This window comes from Dermacentor silvarum, chromosome 7 (genome assembly GCF_013339745.2).
Source record: "Dermacentor silvarum isolate Dsil-2018 chromosome 7, BIME_Dsil_1.4, whole genome shotgun sequence".
In the NCBI taxonomy this organism is placed as follows: Eukaryota; Metazoa; Arthropoda; class Arachnida; order Ixodida; family Ixodidae; genus Dermacentor; species Dermacentor silvarum.
The window spans coordinates 144,367,450-144,388,511 of record NC_051160.1 but is presented as its reverse complement, the minus strand read 5'-3'; the positions used below and the strand labels follow the sequence as shown (position 1 = coordinate 144,388,511).

Here is a 21,062-nt window from a genome sequence, read left to right as displayed (position 1 = left end):
GGGAGAAGGCTCGCCTGGTAGGAAGGCTCCGCCGGCGCCACGTGTGCCGCGGTGACGACGGGCGCGGCCGCGGGCTGGGCAGCGGCGGCTGCTTCGTTGGCAAGGGCGGCATCTTGTGCCGTGGGGAGAGGGCCCGTCTGGGGGGACAGTGCCGCAGGAGATGTTGTGGCTGGGGGGAGATCGTTTGTGACCTCTCCCGATGGGGCCAGCTCGTCGGCGGATGAGTCGGGCGTGCCGGGTTGGCGTTGGGAGGCCGCGGCGTGCTTTGCGATCCACAAGTCGACGATGTCCGCAGCCCTTGCCTGGGTGTCGTATCGTCGCTGTAGGTCGAGGCCCAAGGACTGCGGTATGGGCGCCGTCGCACTAGCCGAGCGCCGATGCCCCTTGCGGGGCGCTCGGCCGGAGGGGGACGCGAAGTTCTGCATGTTGTCGCGGGTACGGGCTATCGCCCGCTTCACGGACACTGCACTCGCACAGGGGGGATGCTGGGGCTCACGTGGAGATCAAAGGGGAGCGCGAACAAAGACGCACGTGGGCAGCACAGGGTGCGGGTGCCACGTGCACCCGTGGAGCGCGAACTCCTGGCGCGCGCACAGCGCGGGACACGTGCACACGTGGACGGAAAAAAAAAAGAAAACCACTCGGGCGCGCACGGGTCCTGCCAGCCGGGAAGCGCCGCGCGCGTAGAGGAGGCCAAGCACAAGCTTGGAGATGGGGGGCCGTGGTCCTTGGTCCCGTGCAAGCCATGCACGGCACGTCAGGGACGTCGGGAAGCACGCGGTTCGTGCCGCACTCGCCGGAGCGAAGCGCACACACGTCCGCGCAGGTGAAGAAGTTGGACTCGACTGACGAGGCGAGGTCGTCGGAGCGGAGAGCTGCGTGACCTCTCACTTCGGCAGTCAGGGCGAACTCCAAGCGAATGCCGTGTTCCGGGGCGCGCGCGGCCCAACTCGGCTTCGCCGCCGCCGGAGGAAAGGGGGGCGAGGAGGAAAGCAAGCGGCGCGCGCCCATTGGCTCACCGGCGCCGCCGCTTCTCTTCGCGAGTGTGTCGCTGGTGGACGCACTGAGCCCTCTATTGACCACGCGCGGAGTGAAATTGAAATAAATGGCTTCAGCAAAACAAAACAATCGTGCACTTGCACATAACACTGCAACGCAGGCCTATTGTGCCCTAATTTTATTTTTTGTTGCTGCAGTTAGTGACTTTTGTTCCTTCAAAGATGAATTAACAAAATTAAAAACGCCTCGCCCTGCATTCGCAACGACAAAACGAACAATCCAACAACTCGTGGTGCTAGGTTGCGCCCGCTGCTCGAGTTCCACCTCCCCGGAAGAAAAAAAAAAAAAAAAAAAAAGCTTCCTTGCATTCTCGTTTTAATTACTCGTTGCATGCATCTTTACCACGACTACGCTTGCATTATAACCTTCGTAGCTGCTGGAAAGCACGGCGCGAGCACGACTTCAAGCTGAGCCGCGCGACCATCGTTCACTTGGTCACGAATCGCTAAACAGCCAGCACTCGTGATCGGTTCGCCTTAGGCGTTTTAAATTTTGCGCTTAGGCTGCGTCCCCTTGTGGCAACACGACCGTCAAATTTCGTCGTCATAGCTTGCGTAATCTCCCAGATAACGGCAGCCGAAATAGCCAAACACGCCCGCGTGGTTCCAATCCAGCATTCTGGGGGACGGAAGAGGGCGAGGATACAGAGCTCCGACCTCCTCCTCCTCTCGGCCATTGCCGCCGGCGCGCAGCGCGTCTCCTCCACGGAGAGACAGTTATCGCGCTGCACTTAATCACAAACTTTTTTACCCTTTAAACGGCCATAGCAGTTTGCGGAAAGCGCGCGCAGCATTTTGCTAATATTACTTGAAGTTTCTCCTAATCAGTGTTCCTCTAGCTAGGACATTTCTTGCACCTGTCAAGCGATTTGCCGCAGCCCAGTCCCTGCTACACCGCTCACATCTAAACATGACACTGCCCTTGCAGGAGGCTTTGAATTCAGCACTCCAGCCTCGAGGACAGTCGTATGCGTGTCAACCGCCGCCAAGAGTACGTTCTCGTAGACGCAATTGCTTTTCGCAAACGTACAGGCGAGCGAGCCGCAAGACCGCGTCGGATAAGAAAAAAAAAAAAAAAAAAGAGAGAGAGAGGACAAGAAGCTGCGTTGTAATAATTACACTACACTACGCTCGGCTCGCATAAGGCAAAACTATCGACCGACGCAGCGTTACAACACGCATTCCGTCGTTCGCACTAGTAGGAACGCGCATTATGCATGCTCGTGTGCCTGTTGTTGTGCTCAGTGCATGTTGTTATGTTTTTTTCTACTACTAAGAGGCGCGCTGTCGGAAAGCGCACGCAACACGTAAACAAAACAAGAGGGAAAACGGACGGAATCGTCGCGAGATTCTCGCTACATCCCAATGCCAATGCAGACACTTTGGGTGGCTCTGACAAGAGCCGTTGGGTGTTGGCTGGGCGGTCGAGCGCTCGGTCGCCTACTTGGAGCTGGTGTACTTGGTGACGGCTTTGGTGCCCTCGGACACGGCGTGCTTGGCCAGCTCGCCCGGCAGCAGCAGACGCACGGCAGTCTGGATCTCCCGGCTCGTGATGGTCGAGCGCTTGTTGTAGTGAGCCAGACGGGACGACTCGGCGGCGATGCGCTCGAAGATGTCGTTCACGAAGCTGTTCATGATGGACATGGCCTTGCTGGAGACTCCAGTGTCGGGGTGCACCTGCTTCAGCACCTTGTAGATGTAGATGGAGAAGCTCTCCTTCCTGCGGCGCTTCTTCTTCTTCTTGTCGGTGGCGCGCACATTCTTCTGCGCCTTGCCGGCCTTCTTCACGGCCTTACCGCTCGGCTGGGGAGGCATAGCGATGCGATGCGATCAGGCGAGCGAGCGAGATCGGACTACGCGCGTCGCCGCGTTACGCCGGCCTTTTATTTGGGGGAGGGGTGTTCACGCGACCCGCGGAAGCCGCGCGCGCCATTGGTCCGCGCGGCTTCTCGCCCTCTCCCGCGCTCCCCTGAGCGTGGTCGCGGCGGCCGGAACCTGCACAACCACGCACACATCGTTGAGAGATCGCGAGAGTAGCACATTAGTTGTCGTCTCTCGTCTCATCAGCAGCAGCATCACCATGTCCGGACGTGGCAAAGGAGGCAAGGCAAAGGGCAAGAGCAAGACCCGTTCCAGCCGTGCGGGTCTCCAGTTCCCCGTGGGCCGTATCCACCGTCTCCTGCGCAAGGGAAACTACGCTGAGCGCGTCGGAGCGGGCGCTCCCGTCTACCTCGCGGCCGTCCTCGAGTACCTGGCTGCCGAAGTGCTCGAGCTCGCCGGCAACGCGGCTCGCGACAACAAGAAGACCAGGATCATCCCCCGCCACCTGCAGCTGGCCATCCGCAACGACGAGGAGCTGAACAAGCTGCTCTCCGGCGTTACCATCGCGCAGGGCGGCGTGTTGCCCAACATCCAAGCCGTGCTTCTGCCCAAGAAGACCGAGAAGAAGGCGTAAGCGAGCTGCTCTCCCTCCATCAAGCCGGAGTTGCAGGCTCGTCCTCGCACGACAACCCAACGGTCCTTGTCAGGACCACCCAAAATGCGTGTGACGGCAGGGTGTTGCTTTGCAATCCCGTTCTCCGCACCCGTTTCCCTCTGTTTGAATTTTTCTTTCTAAACGACCGCAATCGTGGCTCGGTGAGATTGCTGCTAGAATCTCTCGCTGCACGTAATTAATTGGCCAGCATTCGCCGGCGCTATCAATTGCCTCGGGAGGAGCAAGAAAGAAAGACGAACGCGAGCCGGCCCTTATGATTGCGCCACATACACAGACTTTGCTCGAATAAACGTGGACAAGCGAGTGATGCACACATCGCTAGACGAACGAATAGCCGTCAATTGGGCGTGTGCTAAACTGGAAAAAGCGCTACTGAAACGGAGACTTTCCCATTGATATATCGAACACGTTAAACTGTGCTTCTTCATTTTTTTTTTTTTTTTTTCAGCGATATTGGCCTCGTGATGAGCTACAGAGAGATACTATAGTTGCAAAGGGTGAAAGATACGCTTAAAGTGCAGCGCGATAGCTGTCTCTCAACACGTTCATTCTGCATATACGAACGCCGTAAAGGAAGGGGAAAAAAAAAAATGCAATTTTTCCTCTTGCTAGTAGTGGTTTTTCCATCGCGAACTGCACGAAAGCTTGCACGCAACATCTGCTGTCGTTGTAATTTTGTTTTCGAGCACGAAACAACTAGCACAGGCACTTTATTTTGATTCGTGCTCGGTCAGTACTCACCACTTGCGTATCGTGCGAAGCACCACCTCGCCTCCTCAGCATATGTATATATCCCATCCAGCCGAGCACACACAGACAGACCACACCGAGAGGGGTACGGTTCGGAGTACGTGGTCTCGCGTATTCCCGTAGCCGAAGCAGACATGTAGGTGGTCCTGAGAAGGACCGTTTTGTGTTGCTTGCCTGACGCAAGGCTGCGCGGTGCAGACAGCGGTCGAACTTAGGCACGCTCGCCACGGATGCGGCGGGCCAGCTGGATGTCCTTGGGCATGATGGTAACGCGCTTGGCATGGATGGCGCACAGGTTGGTGTCCTCGAAGAGACCGACCAGGTAGGCCTCGCTAGCCTCCTGAAGAGCCATCACAGCCGAGCTCTGGAATCGCAGGTCGGTCTTGAAGTCCTGCGCGATTTCCCTCACCAGGCGCTGGAACGGCAGCTTGCGGATCAGCAGCTCGGTCGACTTCTGGTAACGACGGATTTCACGCAGGGCCACGGTGCCCGGCCTATAACGATGCGGCTTCTTGACACCGCCGGTGGCAGGTGCACTCTTGCGAGCAGCCTTGGTGGCAAGCTGCTTACGCGGAGCCTTCCCGCCGGTACTCTTGCGGGCGGTTTGCTTTGTCCTGGCCATAGCGGAAGAAGGAGACGGGAGCGTCCAAACTCGTCGACTGCCGGAGTGAGACTGCTGGCCCCTGCGCACAGCGCGGTCGTGCTTCCCCTCAGTGCTCTTCCCCTCTCCAACTCACCCGCCGCCGATTGGCCAACGCCAGCGCAGCCGTGTCCGTACGCGGGGCGGCGCGCACGCCGGCGTTCGCCAGGATGCTGGAAGCCAGCCGTTTTCGCGCGTCCGCGTTGTTCGCGGCTACGCAGAGCGCATGTCGAGGCAATTGAATTGCATTTAAACATGACAGCATGCTGCGCCGTTCTCTTTCGTTTCAGCCAACACCACAATCACCGCCATACCGGCACGCATCGCGAAGTGGCACCACCTGATGTGAGACCGCACCATTACTGCTGGCGGCGGTCACCTCAGCACCCACCTCGCGATCCCGGCACATGGCGACAACTGCGGGCGACGCAAAACGCGCGTGAAACGTGTGAGCAACGTCCGCTGCATTGATGTGAATCGCGACGACTCCACGATACCTTCTGGGAAGCCAACTTCATCTTTTCTGGTCGCGAAGTCGCCAGCAAGCTATCTCGCACGTACACGCTCGCTAGCGCACTTTCCCATGTACATATATCTGAACACCACACTTCGCATATACTTAGGCAGGTGTGTAACGCGCGTTAACAGACTGCGACAGCTGATTCGGCCTTCAAAAGCTACGCACAGCCAATACCACGCAGGGCCCTTACACAATCATTCACCGTGCTATCAACGAGTGCTTTGCGGCCCGCGTCGAGAGGCAGTTACGGCGCTGCACTTTTCTCTTCTCTTCCTTTTCAAAACCACTCACACACACGGCGGCCGCCGCTCTCAGACAACCCCCCAATCTTACGAATCCGGAAGCCCTCGCTATGCTGCACCTAATAACCGCACGCTTTTTTTTTTACTTTCAGGTAATGCCTGTTGACGCCGCATTGTTGTTTGTATTTCTTCCACATGACACCAACAATCGTCATAACCACACCGTGCTTCAGACAGCACCTACATTGTTTCTTCGTTATTCCCACGGGCTAGCTTTCTCTGGTTCATTCCCGCTCCCCGGAACGAGTTCACCGCAGGAGCAATGGCACTCCTGCCGACTTATTTCGGTAAAGCTCAGCTCTGCGGCTGGCGGAAAAATCGCTCTTCTCGGCAGCTACTGCGCAGTGGCCGGATCAGCGGGAGTTTCTTTATTTATGCCCTAATTTTAATTACAATCGTTGTTGAAAAGTCAAATGCACAGGAGGGAAACCCTTCAATCTTCCTACCTCCGTAATTCAGCGATAGAAATGGAAAAGGCAATTCCGCAAATATCAATACAACTAAAGCGAACACAATTCAAGTACACCTCAGTAAACTATACTGCTCACGTGCGTGCATCACTTTTTGCAAACAAAGCAACAGTTTCTCACATAGCGTGCAAATTTATGTATCACATTTCTCCTCTTTACATGTGTTGTTTGTTCTCTTTGTGTAGTTTAGACGATTGCGGTATGGCTTTCAGCTACTGAGTTGTGTAATGTTCGCTTACTTAGTTTTGTGCATTACATTCCACGCACTCCATGAAATATCTGCTCCCTTAAGTGCCTTCCGCTCTCTCTCTCTCTCTCATGCGACAAGTTTCGTTCACATGAGCCGAGTGGTTGCATCGTAAAATATTTTTATTGCGTGCTACATGTATTTGAATGGGCAAGTCAGAGTTGGCTCCCCGGAAGCTTCACGAACGCCGAGTGTGACCGCATTCAGAAAGACACAATAAGGGGGACACAATTATTGAACAACTGCCGCGTTTCATCAAAACAATGCGCATGTATGCCACTGCCTTGTGTAATTTAATTTGTCTACCCCTTGAGCCATGGCCTCATTTTCCTATACTCGTCACAGCGCGATTGGCCAGCACGACCACGAACACCGACGCACGAGAAAACAACGGGTGCTAGTGAAAATAATAAAACGAAAGTGAGTCTGCTTCGCGCGACCCTTTTTGTGCCTCGATATACGCACCTACCTAGCTAGCTAGTAAATTTACCCTTTGGTTTCACACGTCAGTCGCACCGCGCTGATTCCCCGCCGCCCATCGGACTCTATAGGATGCAATGGAATGTGGAACAGGCCAGCATCTGAGATTTTAGCGCTGCAAAATGACCTCTTTATTATTATTATTATTATCTTATTTTGTTCCCCCCCCCCCCCATCGCCATTCCACTGCGGCTGCCTCATTCAGTCCCAATCAAACACGACAGCGGTGCTGCACCAACGAACAGCACGTCGCAGTAGCACAGCGTTGAAATTTTAGCAATGCGGCACTTAGTAGCGAGCGCAAACGCATGTAGCAAAAAGCTCGCCTTACGCTACCACCTACTGTGAATAAACGCGGTTGCGCTCGCTCACCTGACCAAATTCACCGCGCGTCTCGCGCACGGCTGCTGGGCACGCTCCATAACCGATCACAAGAAAATGGAATGCAAAGAGGGAAAACGGATCAGGAGATCGCGAATCCTGCGGATCACTGCCGAAGCATCAAGTGGGTAGCCCTGAAGAGGGCTGTTGGGTTCTTCACAGGAGTTCGGTGCGCTGCTGGCAAACGACGCCGGGCACGTGTGCAGCTGCTTAGCCTCCGAAACCGTAGAGGGTGCGGCCCTGGCGCTTCAGAGCGTACACGACGTCCATGGCTGTGACGGTCTTGCGCTTGGCGTGCTCAGTGTAGGTGACGGCATCCCGGATCACGTTCTCGAGGAACACCTTGAGGACACCGCGCGTCTCCTCGTAGATCAGGCCAGAGATGCGCTTGACACCACCACGGCGAGCGAGACGACGGATGGCAGGCTTGGTGATGCCCTGGATGTTGTCACGCAAGACCTTGCGATGACGCTTGGCGCCACCCTTGCCGAGCCCCTTGCCGCCCTTGCCACGTCCAGACATTTCGGCTGTTGCTGCTGCTTCGGAGCGAGTCAGGAAAGCGAATGCCGTGTTCCGGGGCGCGCGCGGCCCAACTCGGCTTCGCCGCCGCCGGAGGAAGGGGGGCGAGGAGGAAAGCAAGCGGCGCGCGCCCATTGGCTCACCGGCGCCGCCGCTTCTCTTCGCGAGTGTGTCGCTGGTGGACGCACTGAGCCCTCTATTGACCACGCGCGGAGTGAAATTGAAATAAATGGCTTCAGCAAAACAAAACAATCGTGCACTTGCACATAACACTGCAACGCAGGCCTATTGTGCCCTAATTTTATTTTTTGTTGCTGCAGTTAGTGACTTTTGTTCCTTCAAAGATGAATTAACAAAATTAAAAACGCCTCGCCCTGCATTCGCAACGACAAAACGAACAATCCAACAACTCGTGGTGCTAGGTTGCGCCCGCTGCTCGAGTTCCACCTCCCCGGAAGAAAAAAAAAAAAAAAAAAAAAAGCTTCCTTGCATTCTCGTTTTAATTACTCGTTGCATGCATCTTTACCACGACTACGCTTGCATTATAACCTTCGTAGCTGCTGGAAAGCACGGCGCGAGCACGACTTCAAGCTGAGCCGCGCGACCATCGTTCACTTGGTCACGAATCGCTAAACAGCCAGCACTCGTGATCGGTTCGCCTTAGGCGTTTTAAATTTTGCGCTTAGGCTGCGTCCCCTTGTGGCAACACGACCGTCAAATTTCGTCGTCATAGCTTGCGTAATCTCCCAGATAACGGCAGCCGAAATAGCCAAACACGCCCGCGTGGTTCCAATCCAGCATTCTGGGGGACGGAAGAGGGCGAGGATACAGAGCTCCGACCTCCTCCTCCTCTCGGCCATTGCCGCCGGCGCGCAGCGCGTCTCCTCCACGGAGAGACAGTTATCGCGCTGCACTTAATCACAAACTTTTTTACCCTTTAAACGGCCATAGCAGTTTGCGGAAAGCGCGCGCAGCATTTTGCTAATATTACTTGAAGTTTCTCCTAATCAGTGTTCCTCTAGCTAGGACATTTCTTGCACCTGTCAAGCGATTTGCCGCAGCCCAGTCCCTGCTACACCGCTCACATCTAAACATGACACTGCCCTTGCAGGAGGCTTTGAATTCAGCACTCCAGCCTCGAGGACAGTCGTATGCGTGTCAACCGCCGCCAAGAGTACGTTCTCGTAGACGCAATTGCTTTTCGCAAACGTACAGGCGAGCGAGCCGCAAGACCGCGTCGGATAAGAAAAAAAAAAAAAAAAAAGAGAGAGAGAGGACAAGAAGCTGCGTTGTAATAATTACACTACACTACGCTCGGCTCGCATAAGGCAAAACTATCGACCGACGCAGCGTTACAACACGCATTCCGTCGTTCGCACTAGTAGGAACGCGCATTATGCATGCTCGTGTGCCTGTTGTTGTGCTCAGTGCATGTTGTTATGTTTTTTTCTACTACTAAGAGGCGCGCTGTCGGAAAGCGCACGCAACACGTAAACAAAACAAGAGGGAAAACGGACGGAATCGTCGCGAGATTCTCGCTACATCCCAATGCCAATGCAGACACTTTGGGTGGCTCTGACAAGAGCCGTTGGGTGTTGGCTGGGCGGTCGAGCGCTCGGTCGCCTACTTGGAGCTGGTGTACTTGGTGACGGCTTTGGTGCCCTCGGACACGGCGTGCTTGGCCAGCTCGCCCGGCAGCAGCAGACGCACGGCAGTCTGGATCTCCCGGCTCGTGATGGTCGAGCGCTTGTTGTAGTGAGCCAGACGGGACGACTCGGCGGCGATGCGCTCGAAGATGTCGTTCACGAAGCTGTTCATGATGGACATGGCCTTGCTGGAGACTCCAGTGTCGGGGTGCACCTGCTTCAGCACCTTGTAGATGTAGATGGAGAAGCTCTCCTTCCTGCGGCGCTTCTTCTTCTTCTTGTCGGTGGCGCGCACATTCTTCTGCGCCTTGCCGGCCTTCTTCACGGCCTTACCGCTCGGCTGGGGAGGCATAGCGATGCGATGCGATCAGGCGAGCGAGCGAGATCGGACTACGCGCGTCGCCGCGTTACGCCGGCCTTTTATTTGGGGGAGGGGTGTTCACGCGACCCGCGGAAGCCGCGCGCGCCATTGGTCCGCGCGGCTTCTCGCCCTCTCCCGCGCTCCCCTGAGCGTGGTCGCGGCGGCCGGAACCTGCACAACCACGCACACATCGTTGAGAGATCGCGAGAGTAGCACATTAGTTGTCGTCTCTCGTCTCATCAGCAGCAGCATCACCATGTCCGGACGTGGCAAAGGAGGCAAGGCAAAGGGCAAGAGCAAGACCCGTTCCAGCCGTGCGGGTCTCCAGTTCCCCGTGGGCCGTATCCACCGTCTCCTGCGCAAGGGAAACTACGCTGAGCGCGTCGGAGCGGGCGCTCCCGTCTACCTCGCGGCCGTCCTCGAGTACCTGGCTGCCGAAGTGCTCGAGCTCGCCGGCAACGCGGCTCGCGACAACAAGAAGACCAGGATCATCCCCCGCCACCTGCAGCTGGCCATCCGCAACGACGAGGAGCTGAACAAGCTGCTCTCCGGCGTTACCATCGCGCAGGGCGGCGTGTTGCCCAACATCCAAGCCGTGCTTCTGCCCAAGAAGACCGAGAAGAAGGCGTAAGCGAGCTGCTCTCCCTCCATCAAGCCGGAGTTGCAGGCTCGTCCTCGCACGACAACCCAACGGTCCTTGTCAGGACCACCCAAAATGCGTGTGACGGCAGGGTGTTGCTTTGCAATCCCGTTCTCCGCACCCGTTTCCCTCTGTTTGAATTTTTCTTTCTAAACGACCGCAATCGTGGCTCGGTGAGATTGCTGCTAGAATCTCTCGCTGCACGTAATTAATTGGCCAGCATTCGCCGGCGCTATCAATTGCCTCGGGAGGAGCAAGAAAGAAAGACGAACGCGAGCCGGCCCTTATGATTGCGCCACATACACAGACTTTGCTCGAATAAACGTGGACAAGCGAGTGATGCACACATCGCTAGACGAACGAATAGCCGTCAATTGGGCGTGTGCTAACACGTCCATGATGGAAAAAGCGCTACTGAAACGGAGACTTTCCCATTGATATATCGAACACGTTAAACTGTGCTTCTTCATTTTTTTTTTTTTTTTTTCAGCGATATTGGCCTCGTGATGAGCTACAGAGAGATACTATAGTTGCAAAGGGTGAAAGATACGCTTAAAGTGCAGCGCGATAGCTGTCTCTCAACACGTTCATTCTGCATATACGAACGCCGTAAAGGAAGGGGAAAAAAAAAAATGCTATTTTTCCTCTTGCTAGTAGTGGTTTTTCCATCGCGAACTGCACGAAAGCTTGCACGCAACATCTGCTGTCGTTGTAATTTTGTTTTCGAGCACGAAACAACTAGCACAGGCACTTTATTTTGATTCGTGCTCGGTCAGTACTCACCACTTGCGTATCGTGCGAAGCACCACCTCGCCTCCTCAGCATATGTATATATCCCATCCAGCCGAGCACACACAGACAGACCACACCGAGAGGGGTACGGTTCGGAGTACGTGGTCTCGCGTATTCCCGTAGCCGAAGCAGACATGTAGGTGGTCCTGAGAAGGACCGTTTTGTGTTGCTTGCCTGACGCAAGGCTGCGCGGTGCAGACAGCGGTCGAACTTAGGCACGCTCGCCACGGATGCGGCGGGCCAGCTGGATGTCCTTGGGCATGATGGTAACGCGCTTGGCATGGATGGCGCACAGGTTGGTGTCCTCGAAGAGACCGACCAGGTAGGCCTCGCTAGCCTCCTGAAGAGCCATCACAGCCGAGCTCTGGAATCGCAGGTCGGTCTTGAAGTCCTGCGCGATTTCCCTCACCAGGCGCTGGAACGGCAGCTTGCGGATCAGCAGCTCGGTCGACTTCTGGTAACGACGGATTTCACGCAGGGCCACGGTGCCCGGCCTATAACGATGCGGCTTCTTGACACCGCCGGTGGCAGGTGCACTCTTGCGAGCAGCCTTGGTGGCAAGCTGCTTACGCGGAGCCTTCCCGCCGGTACTCTTGCGGGCGGTTTGCTTTGTCCTGGCCATAGCGGAAGAAGGAGACGGGAGCGTCCAAACTCGTCGACTGCCGGAGTGAGACTGCTGGCCCCTGCGCACAGCGCGGTCGTGCTTCCCCTCAGTGCTCTTCCCCTCTCCAACTCACCCGCCGCCGATTGGCCAACGCCAGCGCAGCCGTGTCCGTACGCGGGGCGGCGCGCACGCCGGCGTTCGCCAGGATGCTGGAAGCCAGCCGTTTTCGCGCGTCCGCGTTGTTCGCGGCTACGCAGAGCGCATGTCGAGGCAATTGAATTGCATTTAAACATGACAGCATGCTGCGCCGTTCTCTTTCGTTTCAGCCAACACCACAATCACCGCCATACCGGCACGCATCGCGAAGTGGCACCACCTGATGTGAGACCGCACCATTACTGCTGGCGGCGGTCACCTCAGCACCCACCTCGCGATCCCGGCACATGGCGACAACTGCGGGCGACGCAAAACGCGCGTGAAACGTGTGAGCAACGTCCGCTGCATTGATGTGAATCGCGACGACTCCACGATACCTTCTGGGAAGCCAACTTCATCTTTTCTGGTCGCGAAGTCGCCAGCAAGCTATCTCGCACGTACACGCTCGCTAGCGCACTTTCCCATGTACATATATCTGAACACCACACTTCGCATATACTTAGGCAGGTGTGTAACGCGCGTTAACAGACTGCGACAGCTGATTCGGCCTTCAAAAGCTACGCACAGCCAATACCACGCAGGGCCCTTACACAATCATTCACCGTGCTATCAACGAGTGCTTTGCGGCCCGCGTCGAGAGGCAGTTACGGCGCTGCACTTTTCTCTTCTCTTCCTTTTCAAAACCACTCACACACACGGCGGCCGCCGCTCTCAGACAACCCCCCAATCTTACGAATCCGGAAGCCCTCGCTATGCTGCACCTAATAACCGCACGCTTTTTTTTTTACTTTCAGGTAATGCCTGTTGACGCCGCATTGTTGTTTGTATTTCTTCCACATGACACCAACAATCGTCATAACCACACCGTGCTTCAGACAGCACCTACATTGTTTCTTCGTTATTCCCACGGGCTAGCTTTCTCTGGTTCATTCCCGCTCCCCGGAACGAGTTCACCGCAGGAGCAATGGCACTCCTGCCGACTTATTTCGGTAAAGCTCAGCTCTGCGGCTGGCGGAAAAATCGCTCTTCTCGGCAGCTACTGCGCAGTGGCCGGATCAGCGGGAGTTTCTTTATTTATGCCCTAATTTTAATTACAATCGTTGTTGAAAAGTCAAATGCACAGGAGGGAAACCCTTCAATCTTCCTACCTCCGTAATTCAGCGATAGAAATGGAAAAGGCAATTCCGCAAATATCAATACAACTAAAGCGAACACAATTCAAGTACACCTCAGTAAACTATACTGCTCACGTGCGTGCATCACTTTTTGCAAACAAAGCAACAGTTTCTCACATAGCGTGCAAATTTATGTATCACATTTCTCCTCTTTACATGTGTTGTTTGTTCTCTTTGTGTAGTTTAGACGATTGCGGTATGGCTTTCAGCTACTGAGTTGTGTAATGTTCGCTTACTTAGTTTTGTGCATTACATTCCACGCACTCCATGAAATATCTGCTCCCTTAAGTGCCTTCCGCTCTCTCTCTCTCTCTCATGCGACAAGTTTCGTTCACATGAGCCGAGTGGTTGCATCGTAAAATATTTTTATTGCGTGCTACATGTATTTGAATGGGCAAGTCAGAGTTGGCTCCCCGGAAGCTTCACGAACGCCGAGTGTGACCGCATTCAGAAAGACACAATAAGGGGGACACAATTATTGAACAACTGCCGCGTTTCATCAAAACAATGCGCATGTATGCCACTGCCTTGTGTAATTTAATTTGTCTACCCCTTGAGCCATGGCCTCATTTTCCTATACTCGTCACAGCGCGATTGGCCAGCACGACCACGAACACCGACGCACGAGAAAACAACGGGTGCTAGTGAAAATAATAAAACGAAAGTGAGTCTGCTTCGCGCGACCCTTTTTGTGCCTCGATATACGCACCTACCTAGCTAGCTAGTAAATTTACCCTTTGGTTTCACACGTCAGTCGCACCGCGCTGATTCCCCGCCGCCCATCGGACTCTATAGGATGCAATGGAATGTGGAACAGGCCAGCATCTGAGATTTTAGCGCTGCAAAATGACCTCTTTATTATTATTATTATCTTATTTTGTTCCCCCCCCCCCCCATCGCCATTCCACTGCGGCTGCCTCATTCAGTCCCAATCAAACACGACAGCGGTGCTGCACCAACGAACAGCACGTCGCAGTAGCACAGCGTTGAAATTTTAGCAATGCGGCACTTAGTAGCGAGCGCAAACGCATGTAGCAAAAAGCTCGCCTTACGCTACCACCTACTGTGAATAAACGCGGTTGCGCTCGCTCACCTGACCAAATTCACCGCGCGTCTCGCGCACGGCTGCTGGGCACGCTCCATAACCGATCACAAGAAAATGGAATGCAAAGAGGGAAAACGGATCAGGAGATCGCGAATCCTGCGGATCACTGCCGAAGCATCAAGTGGGTAGCCCTGAAGAGGGCTGTTGGGTTCTTCACAGGAGTTCGGTGCGCTGCTGGCAAACGACGCCGGGCACGTGTGCAGCTGCTTAGCCTCCGAAACCGTAGAGGGTGCGGCCCTGGCGCTTCAGAGCGTACACGACGTCCATGGCTGTGACGGTCTTGCGCTTGGCGTGCTCAGTGTAGGTGACGGCATCCCGGATCACGTTCTCGAGGAACACCTTGAGGACACCGCGCGTCTCCTCGTAGATCAGGCCAGAGATGCGCTTGACACCACCACGGCGAGCGAGACGACGGATGGCAGGCTTGGTGATGCCCTGGATGTTGTCACGCAAGACCTTGCGATGACGCTTGGCGCCACCCTTGCCGAGCCCCTTGCCGCCCTTGCCACGTCCAGACATTTCGGCTGTTGCTGCTGCTTCGGAGCGAGTCAGGAAAGCGAATGCCGTGTTCCGGGGCGCGCGCGGCCCAACTCGGCTTCGCCGCCGCCGGAGGAAAGGGGGGCGAGGAGGAAAGCAAGCGGCGCGCGCCCATTGGCTCACCGGCGCCGCCGCTTCTCTTCGCGAGTGTGTCGCTGGTGGACGCACTGAGCCCTCTATTGACCACGCGCGGAGTGAAATTGAAATAAATGGCTTCAGCAAAACAAAACAATCGTGCACTTGCACATAACACTGCAACGCAGGCCTATTGTGCCCTAATTTTATTTTTTGTTGCTGCAGTTAGTGACTTTTGTTCCTTCAAAGATGAATTAACAAAATTAAAAACGCCTCGCCCTGCATTCGCAACGACAAAACGAACAATCCAACAACTCGTGGTGCTAGGTTGCGCCCGCTGCTCGAGTTCCACCTCCCCGGAAGAAAAAAAAAAAAAAAAAAAAAAGCTTCCTTGCATTCTCGTTTTAATTACTCGTTGCATGCATCTTTACCACGACTACGCTTGCATTATAACCTTCGTAGCTGCTGGAAAGCACGGCGCGAGCACGACTTCAAGCTGAGCCGCGCGACCATCGTTCACTTGGTCACGAATCGCTAAACAGCCAGCACTCGTGATCGGTTCGCCTTAGGCGTTTTAAATTTTGCGCTTAGGCTGCGTCCCCTTGTGGCAACACGACCGTCAAATTTCGTCGTCATAGCTTGCGTAATCTCCCAGATAACGGCAGCCGAAATAGCCAAACACGCCCGCGTGGTTCCAATCCAGCATTCTGGGGGACGGAAGAGGGCGAGGATACAGAGCTCCGACCTCCTCCTCCTCTCGGCCATTGCCGCCGGCGCGCAGCGCGTCTCCTCCACGGAGAGACAGTTATCGCGCTGCACTTAATCACAAACTTTTTTACCCTTTAAACGGCCATAGCAGTTTGCGGAAAGCGCGCGCAGCATTTTGCTAATATTACTTGAAGTTTCTCCTAATCAGTGTTCCTCTAGCTAGGACATTTCTTGCACCTGTCAAGCGATTTCCGCAGCCCAGTCCCTGCTACACCGCTCACATCTAAACATGACACTGCCCTTGCAGGAGGCTTTGAATTCAGCACTCCAGCCTCGAGGACAGTCGTATGCGTGTCAACCGCCGCCAAGAGTACGTTCTCGTAGACGCAATTGCTTTTCGCAAACGTACAGGCGAGCGAGCCGCAAGACCGCGTCGGATAAGAAAAAAAAAAAAAAAAAAAGAGAGAGAGGACAAGAAGCTGCGTTGTAATAATTACACTACACTACGCTCGGCTCGCATAAGGCAAAACTATCGACCGACGCAGCGTTACAACACGCATTCCGTCGTTCGCACTAGTAGGAACGCGCATTATGCATGCTCGTGTGCCTGTTGTTGTGCTCAGTGCATGTTGTTATGTTTTTTTCTACTACTAAGAGGCGCGCTGTCGGAAAGCGCACGCAACACGTAAACAAAACAAGAGGGAAAACGGACGGAATCGTCGCGAGATTCTCGCTACATCCCAATGCCAATGCAGACACTTTGGGTGGCTCTGACAAGAGCCGTTGGGTGTTGGCTGGGCGGTCGAGCGCTCGGTCGCCTACTTGGAGCTGGTGTACTTGGTGACGGCTTTGGTGCCCTCGGACACGGCGTGCTTGGCCAGCTCGCCCGGCAGCAGCAGACGCACGGCAGTCTGGATCTCCCGGCTCGTGATGGTCGAGCGCTTGTTGTAGTGAGCCAGACGGGACGACTCGGCGGCGATGCGCTCGAAGATGTCGTTCACGAAGCTGTTCATGATGGACATGGCCTTGCTGGAGACTCCAGTGTCGGGGTGCACCTGCTTCAGCACCTTGTAGATGTAGATGGAGAAGCTCTCCTTCCTGCGGCGCTTCTTCTTCTTCTTGTCGGTGGCGCGCACATTCTTCTGCGCCTTGCCGGCCTTCTTCACGGCCTTACCGCTCGGCTGGGGAGGCATAGCGATGCGATGCGATCAGGCGAGCGAGCGAGATCGGACTACGCGCGTCGCCGCGTTACGCCGGCCTTTTATTTGGGGGAGGGGTGTTCACGCGACCCGCGGAAGCCGCGCGCGCCATTGGTCCGCGCGGCTTCTCGCCCTCTCCCGCGCTCCCCTGAGCGTGGTCGCGGCGGCCGGAACCTGCACAACCACGCACACATCGTTGAGAGATCGCGAGAGTAGCACATTAGTTGTCGTCTCTCGTCTCATCAGCAGCAGCATCACCATGTCCGGACGTGGCAAAGGAGGCAAGGCAAAGGGCAAGAGCAAGACCCGTTCCAGCCGTGCGGGTCTCCAGTTCCCCGTGGGCCGTATCCACCGTCTCCTGCGCAAGGGAAACTACGCTGAGCGCGTCGGAGCGGGCGCTCCCGTCTACCTCGCGGCCGTCCTCGAGTACCTGGCTGCCGAAGTGCTCGAGCTCGCCGGCAACGCGGCTCGCGACAACAAGAAGACCAGGATCATCCCCCGCCACCTGCAGCTGGCCATCCGCAACGACGAGGAGCTGAACAAGCTGCTCTCCGGCGTTACCATCGCGCAGGGCGGCGTGTTGCCCAACATCCAAGCCGTGCTTCTGCCCAAGAAGACCGAGAAGAAGGCGTAAGCGAGCTGCTCTCCCTCCATCAAGCCGGAGTTGCAGGCTCGTCCTCGCACGACAACCCAACGGTCCTTGTCAGGACCACCCAAAATGCGTGTGACGGCAGGGTGTTGCTTTGCAATCCCGTTCTCCGCACCCGTTTCCCTCTGTTTGAATTTTTCTTTCTAAACGACCGCAATCGTGGCTCGGTGAGATTGCTGCTAGAATCTCTCGCTGCACGTAATTAATTGGCCAGCATTCGCCGGCGCTATCAATTGCCTCGGGAGGAGCAAGAAAGAAAGACGAACGCGAGCCGGCCCTTATGATTGCGCCACATACACAGACTTTGCTCGAATAAACGTGGACAAGCGAGTGATGCACACATCGCTAGACGAACGAATAGCCGTCAATTGGGCGTGTGCTAAACTGGAAAAAGCGCTACTGAAACGGAGACTTTCCCATTGATATATCGAACACGTTAAACTGTGCTTCTTCATTTTTTTTTTTTTTTTTCAGCGATATTGGCCTCGTGATGAGCTACAGAGAGATACTATAGTTGCAAAGGGTGAAAGATACGCTTAAAGTGCAGCGCGATAGCTGTCTCTCAACACGTTCATTCTGCATATACGAACGCCGTAAAGGAAGGGGAAAAAAAAAAATGCAATTTTTCCTCTTGCTAGTAGTGGTTTTTCCATCGCGAACTGCACGAAAGCTTGCACGCAACATCTGCTGTCGTTGTAATTTTGTTTTCGAGCACGAAACAACTAGCACAGGCACTTTATTTTGATTCGTGCTCGGTCAGTACTCACCACTTGCGTATCGTGCGAAGCACCACCTCGCCTCCTCAGCATATGTATATATCCCATCCAGCCGAGCACACACAGACAGACCACACCGAGAGGGGTACGGTTCGGAGTACGTGGTCTCGCGTATTCCCGTAGCCGAAGCAGACATGTAGGTGGTCCTGAGAAGGACCGTTTTGTGTTGCTTGCCTGACGCAAGGCTGCGCGGTGCAGACAGCGGTCGAACTTAGGCACGCTCGCCACGGATGCGGCGGGCCAGCTGGATGTCCTTGGGCATGATGGTAACGCGCTTGGCATGGATGGCGCACAGGTTGGTGTCCTCGAAGAGACCGACCAGGTAGGCCTCGCTAGCCTCCTGAAGAGCCATCACAGCCGAGCTCTGGAATCGCAGGTCGGTCTTGAAGTCCTGCGCGATTTCCCTCACCAGGCGCTGGAACGGCAGCTTGCGGATCAGCAGCTCGGTCGACTTCTGGTAACGACGGATTTCACGCAGGGCCACGGTGCCCGGCCTATAACGATGCGGCTTCTTGACACCGCCGGTGGCAGGTGCACTCTTGCGAGCAGCCTTGGTGGCAAGCTGCTTACGCGGAGCCTTCCCGCCGGTACTCTTGCGGGCGGTTTGCTTTGTGCCGTTGTCAGATGGGAAGAGGACTTGGCACCCGTAGGTACCGCGCCCCAGAGCGTTCATGTACTCAACAACCCAGCATCATTCGGTACATTGACCCCGGCACCCCCCCTACCCGGGCTCACTGGGTGGGGGGCTTTGATTCGGGCCAACGGTCCTTCCCGGACAAGGGGGCCGCTGTGGAGCGGCGCACACCGTGCTTTGTCCTGGCCATAGCGGAAGAAGGAGACGGGAGCGTCCAAACTCGTCGACTGCCGGAGTGAGACTGCTGGCCCCTGCGCACAGCGCGGTCGTGCTTCCCCTCAGTGCTCTTCCCCTCTCCAACTCACCCGCCGCCGATTGGCCAACGCCAGCGCAGCCGTGTCCGTACGCGGGGCGGCGCGCACGCCGGCGTTCGCCAGGATGCTGGAAGCCAGCCGTTTTCGCGCGTCCGCGTTGTTCGCGGCTACGCAGAGCGCATGTCGAGGCAATTGAATTGCATTTAAACATGACAGCATGCTGCGCCGTTCTCTTTCGTTTCAGCCAACACCACAATCACCGCCATACCGGCACGCATCGCGAAGTGGCACCACCTGATGTGAGACCGCACCATTACTGCTGGCGGCGGTCACCTCAGCACCCACCTCGCGATCCCGGCACATGGCGACAACTGCGGGCGACGCAAAACGCGCGTGAAACGTGTGAGCAACGTCCGCTGCATTGATGTGAATCGCGACGACTCCACGATACCTTCTGGGAAGCCAACTTCATCTTTTCTGGTCGCGAAGTCGCCAGCAAGCTATCTCGCACGTACACGCTCGCTAGCGCACTTTCCCATGTACATATATCTGAACACCACACTTCGCATATACTTAGGCAGGTGTGTAACGCGCGTTAACAGACTGCGACAGCTGATTCGGCCTTCAAAAGCTACGCACAGCCAATACCACGCAGGGCCCTTACACAATCATTCACCGTGCTATCAACGAGTGCTTTGCGGCCCGCGTCGAGAGGCAGTTACGGCGCTGCACTTTTCTCTTCTCTTCCTTTTCAAAACCACTCACACACACGGCGGCCGCCGCTCTCAGACAACCCCCCAATCTTACGAATCCGGAAGCCCTCGCTATGCTGCACCTAATAACCGCACGCTTTTTTTTTTTACTTTCAGGTAATGCCTGTTGACGCCGCATTGTTGTTTGTATTTCTTCCACATGACACCAACAATCGTCATAACCACACCGTGCTTCAGACAGCACCTACATTGTTTCTTCGTTATTCCCACGGGCTAGCTTTCTCTGGTTCATTCCCGCTCCCCGGAACGAGTTCACCGCAGGAGCAATGGCACTCCTGCCGACTTATTTCGGTAAAGCTCAGCTCTGCGGCTGGCGGAAAAATCGCTCTTCTCGGCAGCTACTGCGCAGTGGCCGGATCAGCGGGAGTTTCTTTATTTATGCCCTAATTTTAATTACAATCGTTGTTGAAAAGTCAAATGCACAGGAGGGAAACCCTTCAATCTTCCTACCTCCGTAATTCAGCGATAGAAATGGAAAAGGCAATTCCGCAAATATCAATACAACTAAAGCGAACACAATTCAAGTACACCTCAGTAAACTATACTGCTCACGTGCGTGCATCACTTTTTGCAAACAAAGCAACAGTTTCTCACATAGCGTGCAAATTTATGTATCACATTTCTCCTCTTTACATGTGTTGTTTGTTCTCTTTGTGTAGTTTAGACGATTGCGGTATGGCTTTCAGCTACTGAGTTGTGTAATGTTCGCTTACTTAGTTTTGTGCATTACATTCCACGCACTCCATGAAATATCTGCTCCCTTAAGTGCCTTCCGCTCTCTCTCTCTCTCTCATGCGACAAGTTTCGTTCACATGAGCCGAGTGGTTGCATCGTAAAATATTTTTATTGCGTGCTACATGTATTTGAATGGGCAAGTCAGAGTTGGCTCCCCGGAAGCTTCACGAACGCCGAGTGTGACCGCATTCAGAAAGACACAATAAGGGGGACACAATTATTGAACAACTGCCGCGTTTCATCAAAACAATGCGCATGTATGCCACTGCCTTGTGTAATTTAATTTGTCTACCCCTTGAGCCATGGCCTCATTTTCCTATACTCGTCACAGCGCGATTGGCCAGCACGACCACGAACACCGACGCACGAGAAAACAACG

General features: G+C 55.1%; 9 protein-coding genes across 9 annotated transcripts; 3 read left to right on the top strand and 6 right to left on the bottom strand.

Annotated features, from left to right (window-relative positions):
- Window positions 1–2,498: 2,498 nt before the first annotated feature.
- On the bottom strand, window positions 2,499–2,876 carry LOC119458555 (histone H2B). Its single transcript, XM_037720392.2, has one exon. It carries the CDS (start codon window positions 2,871–2,873, stop codon window positions 2,499–2,501), a length of 375 nt encoding a protein of 124 aa, XP_037576320.1. The 5' UTR covers window positions 2,874–2,876.
- A 253-nt stretch (window positions 2,877–3,129) lies between these two features.
- On the top strand, window positions 3,130–3,513 carry LOC125946483 (histone H2A-like). Its single transcript, XM_049669995.1, has one exon. The coding sequence runs from the start codon at window positions 3,139–3,141 to the stop codon at window positions 3,511–3,513; it is 375 nt and encodes a 124-aa protein (XP_049525952.1). The 5' UTR covers window positions 3,130–3,138.
- A 772-nt stretch (window positions 3,514–4,285) lies between these two features.
- On the bottom strand, window positions 4,286–4,927 carry LOC119458570 (histone H3). Its single transcript, XM_037720408.2, is given in 1 exon segment — window positions 4,286–4,927. A coding segment is annotated over 1 exon segment (642 nt).
- Window positions 4,928–7,555: 2,628 nt separating this feature from the next.
- Window positions 7,556–15,074, bottom strand: LOC119458564 (uncharacterized). Its single transcript, XM_037720403.2, has 3 exons — window positions 14,565–15,074; window positions 11,595–11,954; window positions 7,556–7,881 (listed from the first exon to the last, which is right to left on the bottom strand). The coding sequence occupies exons 1-3, from the start codon at window positions 14,860–14,862 to the stop codon at window positions 7,556–7,558; spliced, it is 984 nt and encodes a 327-aa protein (XP_037576331.1). The 5' UTR covers window positions 14,863–15,074.
- Window positions 9,488–9,865, bottom strand: LOC119458554 (histone H2B). The gene has a single exon (XM_037720391.2). It carries the CDS (start codon window positions 9,860–9,862, stop codon window positions 9,488–9,490), a length of 375 nt encoding a protein of 124 aa, XP_037576319.1. The 5' UTR covers window positions 9,863–9,865.
- LOC125946487 (histone H2A-like) lies at window positions 10,122–10,502 on the top strand. Its single transcript, XM_049670000.1, has one exon. The coding sequence runs from the start codon at window positions 10,128–10,130 to the stop codon at window positions 10,500–10,502; it is 375 nt and encodes a 124-aa protein (XP_049525957.1). The 5' UTR covers window positions 10,122–10,127.
- A 1,407-nt stretch (window positions 15,075–16,481) lies between the features above and the next one.
- On the bottom strand, window positions 16,482–16,859 carry LOC119458552 (histone H2B). Its single transcript, XM_037720388.2, has one exon. It carries the CDS (start codon window positions 16,854–16,856, stop codon window positions 16,482–16,484), a length of 375 nt encoding a protein of 124 aa, XP_037576316.1. The 5' UTR covers window positions 16,857–16,859.
- A 253-nt stretch (window positions 16,860–17,112) lies between these two features.
- On the top strand, window positions 17,113–17,496 carry LOC119459251 (histone H2A). The gene has a single exon (XM_037721068.2). The coding sequence runs from the start codon at window positions 17,122–17,124 to the stop codon at window positions 17,494–17,496; it is 375 nt and encodes a 124-aa protein (XP_037576996.1). The 5' UTR covers window positions 17,113–17,121.
- A 1,002-nt stretch (window positions 17,497–18,498) lies between these two features.
- Window positions 18,499–19,004, bottom strand: LOC119459250 (histone H3). The gene has a single exon (XM_037721066.2). The coding sequence runs from the start codon at window positions 18,958–18,960 to the stop codon at window positions 18,499–18,501; it is 462 nt and encodes a 153-aa protein (XP_037576994.2). The 5' UTR covers window positions 18,961–19,004.
- Between the last annotated feature and the right edge of the window lie 2,058 nt (window positions 19,005–21,062).

What these genes read in the sequence shown, in the direction of transcription:
- LOC119458555 (XM_037720392.2), bottom strand. Translation starts at nt 2,873, where the DNA reads ATGCCTCCCCAGCCGAGCGGTAAGGCCGTGAAGAAGGCCGGCAAGGCG.
- LOC125946483 (XM_049669995.1), top strand. Translation starts at nt 3,139, where the DNA reads ATGTCCGGACGTGGCAAAGGAGGCAAGGCAAAGGGCAAGAGCAAGACC.
- LOC119459250 (XM_037721066.2), bottom strand. Translation starts at nt 18,960, where the DNA reads ATGAACGCTCTGGGGCGCGGTACCTACGGGTGCCAAGTCCTCTTCCCA.
- LOC119459251 (XM_037721068.2), top strand. Translation starts at nt 17,122, where the DNA reads ATGTCCGGACGTGGCAAAGGAGGCAAGGCAAAGGGCAAGAGCAAGACC.
- LOC119458554 (XM_037720391.2), bottom strand. Translation starts at nt 9,862, where the DNA reads ATGCCTCCCCAGCCGAGCGGTAAGGCCGTGAAGAAGGCCGGCAAGGCG.
- LOC119458552 (XM_037720388.2), bottom strand. Translation starts at nt 16,856, where the DNA reads ATGCCTCCCCAGCCGAGCGGTAAGGCCGTGAAGAAGGCCGGCAAGGCG.
- LOC125946487 (XM_049670000.1), top strand. Translation starts at nt 10,128, where the DNA reads ATGTCCGGACGTGGCAAAGGAGGCAAGGCAAAGGGCAAGAGCAAGACC.
- LOC119458564 (XM_037720403.2), bottom strand. Translation starts at nt 14,862, where the DNA reads ATGTCTGGACGTGGCAAGGGCGGCAAGGGGCTCGGCAAGGGTGGCGCC. An exon ending in CCAGGGCCGCACCCTCTACG is followed by an intron (nt 11,955 to 14,564) that starts GTTTCGGAGGCT and finishes GCAGTCGACGAG; the next exon opens with TTTGGACGCTCCCGTCTCCT. An exon ending in CTTCGAGGACACCAACCTGT is followed by an intron (nt 7,882 to 11,594) that starts GCGCCATCCATG and finishes GCTCCGAAGCAG; the next exon opens with CAGCAACAGCCGAAATGTCT.